The following is an 11,226-nucleotide window of genomic DNA, read 5'->3' as shown; positions in this document are numbered from 1 at the left end:
AATCATTGATTGCTAAAATTTCTACCTTCTTTTAACATTTACAATAAGAAGAAAGAGAATTTGACTCTCGTTCATTGCTATTGCCAAGTGATATGCACATATATGCAAACTATAGTTGTTAAAAGTGTTGTTGAATGTCAAAGGATTTGCACACAAAAACTTAGGACAGTAGAGAATGTTGTGTTCCACAGAAGTGTCTCTTTGTCAATTTAGATAACCATGAAGCCACTATTATAAGGTATGATCAATTAAATACACTCACGAGAGAAGTGAAACACCAAGGCCAAGTCCAATAACACCAAAAGAAACCTCAAATTACAGCATCCACAAAACATCATCGATAATTTCTTCAGGACCAGTAGATTCTAGGGAAGAAGGAGACATTAAGAGCCTATAAGCATATTTAGGTGGTATGTCCATTTTCGTCAAAATGGAGTTTCTCGCTAAATCAAATGATAATCCAATATTATAAGACCCAAAAAATTGAGGACACAATGATATGCAGTCTTTCTTAATGATGTCAATGGCGAAAAGAAAACAGAAGTCCAAGTTCAGATAGGCTTTAAGTCAAAAACTAGAACAAAATTGTGCATTATAGTAAAGAGTAACACATCATGAACAATAGAAGATAATTTATATTGATGTATAAATAAAAATAACAACAGTAATGTAGGTAAAGGAATTGAAGAAACGACAATTCAAGTATATGAATATCATACCAGGCTCAAAAGTCAAACTATTAAATTTCTAACACAAGAGAAGTTTTAGATTTCTAAACGAAAAATCTAGAGTTCTTTTGCACTACATTTCTAATTTCCCATCGCTACTCTCTGGCATATTCCTTCTTAATGTTTTATTAATCAATATGCTCTCTTAGTTAATGTAACTTGCAATATATCTTAGTGGCAGTGGAAGAAAATATTAACTGAATAATTGTTAATTTGATAGAGAAAACATCCTAATACAATATAAAATTTGAATAGTAAATCATTGGAAGTTGTAGAGTAGTATTATCATCGGAACAGTAACAAATATTTGGAACTTCCCATTATAGAAAGAACATCAGATAAATTGAAATGGGCATTTGCACAAATGGCCTTTTTTTTATTTCACTATTCAAAATTCGGTCTCCGGTTAACTTAGCGGGCTAAATTTGTCTGAAAAGAAACACATTACAATATCAACAACTATGTTTTGATTCCAAACTAGATGGGCTCGCTATATGAATCTTCAATAATCATTTTGCTTCATTTAGGTCTTCTATGAAAGCAATTAAAATATATTAACTTAATTTAACTAACAGTAATTTTTACACTATCAAATTACCTAACTAAAAGATAACTGTAGGTAAACGTCCAAAATTAGTAAAATAAAAAATAACAACAGGTTAAAATAGCTTAATAGTTTTAAAAAAGCATTTTACAGTGTTAGCATATACTATCTCTGTTCAAAAAGGTTGACACTATTTCTTTATTAGTCCATTTCAGAAAGATTAATACCTTTCATTATTTTCCTTAATAGAAAGAATTTATAGCCAAACAAATGCTATGACTTTAAGACCATAAGTTTCAGAAGTTTACGGCCACACAATTGTTATGATTTATTGAAGACCACATATCTTCTTTATTAAAGTTTATGCCAAATCAAGCTAAGACAATCTTTTTGGAAGGTATGGAGTAAATGTTAAATTCAACGAAAAGAAAAGGAAAGTACCTTGGCAAGTGAAAACTCTTTATCGGGGACAATAGATTTGTCGGAGGAAGTAATAGCAGAGGAAGATGGCTGTGAGGAATCAGCAGCTCTAGTAACAACCTTAAGTCGAAGAACAGGAAGATTCTGGGGTTTTCTCAAAATTGAATCTTGATTAGTAAAATTGGTCAATTTGTGTACAAGTACTGATTTCAATGCCAAAGCTCGATTATTTTGGGCATGAATTTTTTGAGTGTAATTACAAACTACAAAACTCCAACTCTGAGAACAGAAGAGGGTTCCTCCAGCTCCCATGGCTGCTACAATTTTGGGTAGAGGATATTATGAGTTGGAGGAGAAGAAGAGGCTGTAACTGATACTAGAGAAAAAGCTAGCGCCAAATGTTTGTGACAAGTTTGGATGATGATGATGTGGCAATCTTTCTACTTCTAGTTTATTTTTCTCTCTCTTTAAAATATAGTACTACTTATTTCTTTTTTAACCACACTTCAATTTTCTGTACTAGTTGTCGTAGTATTATGACCACAAAATCTATTAAAAGGCTCTTGTAATTAGGGGGTTGGCTGACGCACTACTTCTTACTATTATTGTTGTAATTCCCATATTTTTACAATCCACTCCAGAATTTTTATCACGATCTCAATAGTTAATATCACGTTCATGATATCCCTTTATATTACCTAAATATTATCCTATAAATAGAGGGTTTGAGCATCACATTGTACACACTTGAAATATTTGAAAGAAATAAGGAGCTCTCATCTCTTGCTCTCTACATTCTTGTCTATTTTCTTATTTCATATTGTTATTTTAATTTAGTTTCTTAACACGTTAGCAGCACGAGTCTTTATCCAATTGAGTTACTTACATCTACAAAATTGTTCAACATCATGAAAAGGATGTTCCATCCGTACCTAATATTCCTCTTGAAGAGATGGGTTTTTCTTTCTCATTTAGCAATTTCAAAGAATAACATCAAATATAACTAAAGGAATAATAAGGTTCTTTATTGGTCATGAAAGTTTCCCTTATCTGAAGGTTTTCTTATAAAATATGTGGTTGACCATCATGCATCATTCTGACTTTTGAAATGGTAATGTGAGGTAAGTTTCTCTCAAGTAATCTTAAGCACAACCAGTATACATTTTTGATAAACAAATATACGATCCAAATGGAAAAGCATTTTGAATTTGTATTGACTGATCAAAACTTTAAATTCTCGTATATTGGAAGATTGAGTGAGTTTGTATCTCTGCAAACTAATTTTTTATTATTTGTATATGGTAGTCTTAGTACATTCTATTGCACTACAAATTCTAATATTTAGTTTCTTGTGACTGAGAATATACATGGCTACTCCTATTTTATAATCGATGTGGGAGACAACAAGAAGGTAGAGTCATTCCAGTATTGACTTTTTCATTAATGTTAAAAATATTGTCAATTATTTTGAAACTGTGCAGAATAAGATAATTTAGAATACTATACGGCATGTAAGTTATGAGAAATAAATGGTTTTTGCCTATAATGTTTTTAAAACTTCAGTTATGCATCAACGATATGACCACCAAAAGCAAGAATAGTAATACTATATGTCTTATTGAAACTTAATATACAACGACAAGGTATATTTTCAAATGCTTGAGGGTGACTACCGGTAAAATTTTAACTGAGGGTAAGACGGTGGGTTCAAGTTCCAACGCACCACGAGGGTAAGACATCGGGTTTGAGTCCTGGTGCAACATGATGATAAGAGTTGGGTTCGAGCTAGTCCCAACGCATTATAGCGTTACATGCCTTTATATGGGTAAGGCATTGGGTTTGTGTCCCAATGCACCATATTGATGATCTAATGATGACTAATAAAAATAATATATTTTTCATGAAAAAGCATGAAGTTTGTCCCACTTGATTTGCTCCATTTTTTAAGCGAATGTGATAGGCGGTGCAAAATAAGTCTAAATGAAGACAAGTGGTTGACCAATGAAAATGGCCGTGCCAAAGATCAAAATAATAATAGTCATCATATGGTAATTGTAAAAAGGAGAACAATAAGGTTTCTCCAAATAATCCTTCAAAGGTGAAGGAAATGTGTCTCGATGTGTTCTGTTAATCCGAGACACGCTCACGTGATTATAGTCCATTACTTGAAAATGTGACTTGTGATAAGCATTGTAACTGCACAGTCATTCCTGAAAGTGAATGTTAAAATATATACTTCATGTGACAAAGATTATTCATAATAACGTGCTTATAAGACCTCATGGGAGAGACTCAGGTACCTGAAAATAATGAGATCTTGATAAGTTATGTCTTTATTGTATGATGATGGAACCGATGTAAAATAATTATTGACGATATTATTGATATAATACAACGCTCAATATTATGAATATTAACATGATCTTGAGCTCGAATCTGTCATGAAATTTGGACAAATAAATGATTAGTTAAATAAAAAATATGCAATCAATATTGATTTCACTTGAAAAATGTGAAGTTGGGCGGATAGTCCCAATGTCACGACCCGGAATTCCCACCCTCGGCAGTCGTGATGGCGTCTACTAGTGGGAGCTAGGCAAGCCAAACCTTAATTACCTTTTTCATTAACACATTACCTCTTTTAACAAATATCAGCAATCACATGCAAACGATGGAATTTAATAATTAAGCGGAAGTCTTAAATTAAAGAAACTGAATAAAAATGCGGAAATACAACATAAGCCTCTACCCAAGAACTGGTGTCACAGTGGTCACAGACTATCTAAGATTTACTACATACAAGGTTTGAAGAAAAATACAATAAACTGTTTCTGAACAAAAGATAATGAAACAGTGAATGAAGATAGAGGGAGACGCCAGGGCCCGCGAACGCCTGCAGGTCTACCTTGGGTCCCTGGGCGGACTGAAGGAAGCCCTCCAACTACTGATGCTGTCCAATACCTGGATCAGTGCAAAAGAGCACAGAGTGTAGTATCAGCACAATCGACCCCATGTGCTGGTAAGTACCTAGCCTAACCTCGGCGAAATAGTGACGAGGCTAGGACCGTGTAATAGTCCGATATTTTAAGAGTTGACTTTTAAGTTATTTCTCTAACTATAGTTTATTAATTTTAACGGGTTACATACTAAAAAGGATAATTATTAATTATATCGATGTGAGCACATATATATATTATTGACACAAATATTATTTACATGTGTATGAAGTATAAGATAGATAATTTATAAGTGGATAGTGCCCTAATTACGTACTATATGCCGAGAACTAGGAGGAAGTGAACTTAGTCTACTATGTAAAGTTTAACAAGTGGGCCAGCCGATACTTCTAATTGCTCACGTGGCATTACCTTGGAAGAAGGTTAATTATGAGCATATTAGGTCTCATATTTGATAAGAAAATAAAAAGGATTAAAAGAGAGAAACTTTGAACAAGCAACTGACGGCGGAAGCACGAACTGATGTTTGGACTATTACTTTGATCAAGAAAAGAAATTAAAGGAAGACACAACAACAAATCAAATTAAATCTCCAGATATGAGAAATCAAAAGAAACTTGAAAGGGAGAGTGCTTTGCACTAATCAACAGTGCACGGAGAAGCAAAACAAAGGGAAAAAGAAAGAAAAAAGGTAAAGCTGACCGAGTAGTTGAAATCGGGCTAACAACTTACTGATAATTTCGGGTTGCACAGAATTTGAATATTTGGATCGATAAGAAGTCAACCATTAATTAGTTGGCTTCGAGAGATTGGAGCCGTTAGATGCTGTTTAGTTGATGTTTCAGACGTTGCGAGGTCGGGGTACATGCCATTTAGCGAGGTAAGTGAGACTTTATACTTTCATACTTGCTTTTCTAAAACCCGTTTTAAAAGTGTGTTTTCTCTGCCTGGTCCATGTGTTGGGACAAGCGTGCGCTTGGCAGAGTCGGTGGTCTTAGACTAGCCGCAAATATATTATTTTATGAAAAAAAAATATTATTTTATAAGTTGTTTGATAGTGTGATACGGCTGTGCGCCATGAGGTTGAGTTTTATAGTTTGATTCGGGTGTGCGCCATGATATTGAGTTTGATACGGCTGTGCGCCATGATGTTAAGTTTGATACGGGCTATGCGCCATGATGTTGAGTTTGATACGGCTGTGCGCCATGTGTTGAGTTTGATACGGCCGTGCGCCGTGATAGATTTGGGGCATTGTGTATGCCGCCGCTATATATTTGGTGCATTGTGTATGCCGTCGCTATATATTTGGGGCATTGTGTATGCCGCCGTGATAGATTTGGGGCATTGTGTATGCTGCCGCTATATATTTGGGGCATTGTGTATGCCGCCGTGATAGATTTGGGGCATTGTGTATGCTGTCGTGGACTCGTTGGGGTGTTTTGTTAATTTCCTACACTGCCGTTAATGACAAGTCCTTAGTGTAGATTGTGTTGAGATATATATAGTATTGTTGTTGAATAATTGTTTGGGCCTTATAGAGTAATTATTTCTGTGCATATTATTTGTGTGCTCGTTGTGTATGTGTATTTTCTAACACTTGTTCCAGAGGTATTTAGAGTGGCGGGTCGATGATCTTACTGGGTTACATTTACGCATAACTCACTCCTTACCTGCATGTCCATGCAGATACTATTGGTGAAGACGGAGCTAGTAGCCGACGAGCTTGCTAGAGTTGATTCAGTTATTGAGGTGAGCCGCCGCATTGTTCGTGGAGGCTGCCCAAAGAGTCTTTATCATTTATACATATGAGGTCTTTTATAATTCTCTTAGATGCTCCATGGTCTAGTGTGAGATTTGGGCTAGAGTTCTAATCTAATATTTTGAGATATTAATTGTTCGTAATAGTTATCAGATTATTTGGATACTCATTTAATTAATCAAATGCTGCAAATTAATGGCTAAGGTAAGAAAGTATGGTTCGTCCGGCAGGTGCTGTTAGCTGGGTGCCAGTCACGTCTAGGGTGTAGTTTGGGACGTGACAAACCGGACTACCAATTAAACCTGTGCAGTTATATAATATACGGCAGAAAGTAAAGCAGGAATAAACAAGTAAAGATGGGAGGGGGAAACATGCTGCGGAGGTATACTAGTATTAACAGTAAATCTAGAGTAACAGTCTAAGGGCTGTTTAGAATTTCCAGCGAACAAAAGAAACTAATATCCAAAATAAACATACTTGTATCAATAATTGTTGCGGCGCGCAACCCGATCCCAATATCTAACAACACTGTTGCGGCGTGCAACCCGATCCATATCATTTAGCATTGTTGCGGCGTGCAACCCGATCCACAAATATCATTGTTGCAGCGTGCAACCGACCCACATATAGTATTGTTGCAGCGTGCAACCCGACCCACATATAATATTATTGCTGCGTGCAACCCGACCCACATATAATATTAACAACAACCATAACAAGAGTCCCGACAAGGGATCAATAAGGTCTACACTATCCCGGCAATGAATTCGACAGCATAGGTAATTACGTCCCGGCAAGGGAGAAACAGCTATAACCAAACTTGTTACAACACCTAACTACCTCAACTATAACCAAACTTGTTACAAAACCTAACTACCTCAACTATAACCAAACATGTTACAACACCTAACTACCTCAACTATAACCAAACTTGTTACAACACCTAACCACCTCAGCTATAACCATAATACTTACCCAACACAAAGAATCATCAACCTAAACATCCGTATCAATTAAGAACACAATGCAAGGGAACCACAACTCAACAATAGCCCGGCAAAGGGGCAACATAATGATCTCTTCTCTTTCTCACTTTTACTTCACAATTCACTTCACAACTCGAGCCAATGCTCCTCGAAGTTCATAGATCACAATTTCTTTCACATGCTCTTTATATCATATAGAAGTCATCAATTAAGCATGGGAGATACAACAAAATCAAATATTCGCAATATGAAGACTCACGGTCATGCTAGACACCAATGTATAGATACTCGTCACCATGCCTATACATCGCACTCGACATTTAGCAAGTAGCAAATAAGACTCAACACCTATTCCCTCAAGCTAAGGTTAGACCAAACACTTACCTCAAACTTCCACGGCCAAGTCAATCCACAACAACCGCTGTCCCTCTCGAATTCGGCTCCAAATCAATCAAATCTATACAATAATGACTTCATAACATCAATATAGGCTAAACAAATCAAACCCAATGCCTAATTATAGCTTTTCCATTCATTCTTCCCAAAATCCCAAAAATCGACCCCGGGCCCGCTTGGTCAAAACACGAGGTTCGGACCAAATTCATATCACCCATTCTCCCACGGGCCCGAATATATAATTTGTTTCCAAATTCGACCCCAAAACGAGGTCTAAATCAAGAAAAGTAAAAAGCCCTAACTCTACCCATTTCCCCCAATTTCTACCCTAAATTACATGTTCTAGGCTTAGGAATTCAATAGATAACCCAAGAAGTGTTGGTGAAAGAGAGCTTCAATGGATGCCCAAGGACCTTGGAGAAGAAGGAGTTCGTGATATGATATGAAAATCCCGTCACTGTTCTGTTTTGGAATTAAAACTATAACTGGGCGAAATTGCCCTTCGCGTTCGCGGAAGGAGGGTCGCGTTCGCGAAGGGTAAACTTGGCAGGGCATCGCGAACGCGGAAAGGGAAACTCGAACGCGTAGAAGGAAATGCTGGGGGTCCAGGAATTGGTCTATGCGAACGCGTGGGTACTGATGCGAACGCGAAGAAGGGACTTACAAAGCTACGCGAACGCGAAGATATTATTGCGAACGCAAAGAGTAAAATTAGGCTAAGTCCCTCAGGGCCAGATAACTCTATGCGAACGCGAGGTCAAGGTGCGAACGCCATGAAGGAAAAGTCTAAAGCTTCGCGAACGCGGAAGAGGCGTCGCGAACGCGAAGAAGAAGTTGCCTGCAACAGCTGAAGCCAATTTCTGCAATTTTCCTAAGTTCGAAATTACTCTGAAACACCTCCGAAACACTCCCGAGCCCTCGGGGCTCCTAACCCATCAAATACACTAACTCAATCAACATCCTACGAACTTAACTGTGCAATCAAATCGCCAAAATAACATCAAATCAACGAATCAAACCTCAAAATCACTAGTTTTTCTTCAAACTTCATAAACTTTCAAATTTAGAGTTTTAAGTCCGAAACACGTCAAACGACGTCCAATTTCAACCAAACTTCACAGGAATATCTTAAACCACATATAAGACCTGTACCGGGCGCCGAAACCAAAATACGGGCCCGATACCAAAACGTTCTAACCAATTTTCATTTCAATTTTCTTTATAAATTTCAGAAAAACAATTTCACTAAAAAATTCATTTCTCGGGCTTGGGACCTCGGAATTCGATTCCAGGCATACGCCCAAGTCCCATATTTTCCTATGGACTCTCCGGGACCGTCAAATCACGGGTCCGGGTCCGTTTACCCAAAATGTTGACTGGAGTCAAATTTATTCATTTTTTTAATATCAAATTTTAGCATTTTTCACAGAATTTCATATTTAAGCTTTCCGGCTACGCGCACGGACTGCGCACGCAAATTGAGGCGACTAAAAAAATGAAGTTTTCAAGGCCTCAGAAGCATGGAATGGGTAAGAAAACAGGTGATGACCCCTTTGGGTCGTCACACCCAACACCCGGAAGTATAAAGTCAGTGGGGTTACAAATATGTTCTTGTGCAAAAACTAAAATAAAAAATCAAGCTGATAGACATAAAGACGACTTGTGGCACAATATTTTCGTAAATATCCTGGTATTAGTTATATGGAGACATGTTCTCCTGTGGTGAATGGAATCATTTCAGAGTTTTGTCTGATAATATATTTGATATGCATATAATGAAAATCCTTAAAGAATTTAAATTATTTTGAAGGGTTATGAAATATTATATTATGTAGTGGATGTCTATAACTCCTAAAGAAGTTACTCCCACTACTCTTCTCCATTAACCTCCCAATATTTGTTACAATTATTGTTGTAACTCCCACACCTCCATAACCCCCTCCATGATCTTCCCCATGATCTCAATAGTTAATACCATGTTCATGACATCCTTTTATATTACCTAAATATTATCCTACAAATAGAGAGTTTTGGGCATCTCATTGTACGCACTTGAATCACTTGAAAGAAATAAGAAGCTCTCATCTCTTGATCTCTACATTCTTGTCTATTTTCTTCCTTCATATTGTTGTTTTGATTTATAAAAATGTAGATACTTTAACATTATCATTAAATTTTAGGTAAAAAAGCCCCTTGGCCACTTAGACTTGCATCAGTTTATTATTCCGGTAAATAAACTTACAACTTTCCCATTTAGATACTCAAAGTTGAGAGAATAAGTATTATTAAATAGCTGTGACCGTTGACCATGCTTGTGTGGCAACACAGTGTGTGATGTGACAATAGTGTGTGCCAATCACGCGAATTAGACGCGTGAATTCAGTTTATTGGAATAAAACATACTAAAAAAAGACAGAAACTAAAAATGAAAAGAAAAACCCAAATGCCTCCAGGTACCCCCCCTCCATCCTCTTCGTCACCCTTCTCATCACAACCCTCTTATCTCTTCCTTTTTCTTTTGTTTTTTTTCGTTAAACTTCCCCTTTTCTTTCAATTCTTCGTCTGTCATGACACAAAAGAAAACTCTTTTTCCTCTTCCTCTGTATGTTCCGTCGTTCATAGTCCCAAAGCAAAAAATCTTCGAACTTAAAATTGAAACAGTAAAATCGGTAGTATTTCACAAAAAAGGAATGGAAACTTAAAAAATGAGCAGTATATGAACATGTTGTGACTTATTGGTGACGATATTCTCGCCATATGGTAAAATGTTTCAGATTGAATATGCTGGCAAAGCCGTCGATAACAGTGGAAACGAGTTATTCAGTGGTGCTTAAAGGTTCTATGGTTGAGTCACACTTTGACCATTGAAAATGATGGCTTGGGGGTTTGGCGGGCTCTTGGCAGAGCTATGCAGATGATCTAATGGGCGGAAGATCCTATGCCAATCGTTCATTTGAGCAAAACGATTGAAAATGTAGAGTTCTTTCAGAGAGGCGATTGAAAATCAGTGTTTTAGGCTCTTTAGGTAAAAAATGAATGGGGAATAGTCGGTTCTTAGTGGGTTTTCGCGGCTTACACGTGGCTGGTTTTAATTCGTTTATTGCTGATGGGTTGCCATGTTTGTGAAATTGTAATGCATGCACTATGATTCAACGGTCGGATGTATTTATTTATGCTCAAGTTGAAGTGTTCATATGAAAATTTTGAAAGTTTATTTGCCGGCATGATATCGGGTGCAAGTTTAAGTGGTCAGGAGGCCTTTTTGCCTAAATTTTAACCCGTGATAATAGTTAGAATATTATTTTATGCAGATTAAGCATTTTAATGCTTAACAATAATTTTGTCAGTAATTAAATCTTAATTTTAATTATATAAATATTTTTTATACTTATTAAAGTAAACTATTTTATGTTAAAATTTTGTATTGTCTTTATT

At 36.5% G+C, this 11,226-nt stretch overlaps 1 protein-coding gene and 1 pseudogene across 1 annotated transcript; both read right to left on the bottom strand.

Annotated features, from left to right (window-relative positions):
* The window catches only part of LOC109208321, a 57,065-nt pseudogene that overhangs the window by 32,023 nt on the left and 13,816 nt on the right, over nt 1-11,226 (bottom strand).
* Nucleotides 242-2,322, bottom strand: LOC109208327. The gene is made up of 2 exons (XM_019371426.1): nt 1,714-2,322; nt 242-309 (listed from the first exon to the last, which is right to left on the bottom strand). The coding sequence occupies exons 1-2, from the start codon at nt 2,002-2,004 to the stop codon at nt 259-261; spliced, it is 342 nt and encodes a 113-aa protein (XP_019226971.1). The 5' UTR covers nt 2,005-2,322; the 3' UTR covers nt 242-258.

This window comes from Nicotiana attenuata, unplaced genomic scaffold (assembly GCF_001879085.1).
Source record: "Nicotiana attenuata strain UT unplaced genomic scaffold, NIATTr2, whole genome shotgun sequence".
NCBI classification, from domain to species: Eukaryota; Viridiplantae; Streptophyta; class Magnoliopsida; order Solanales; family Solanaceae; genus Nicotiana; species Nicotiana attenuata.
The sequence above is the reverse complement of the archived record's forward strand: the minus strand, read 5'-3'. Positions and strand labels throughout refer to the sequence as shown.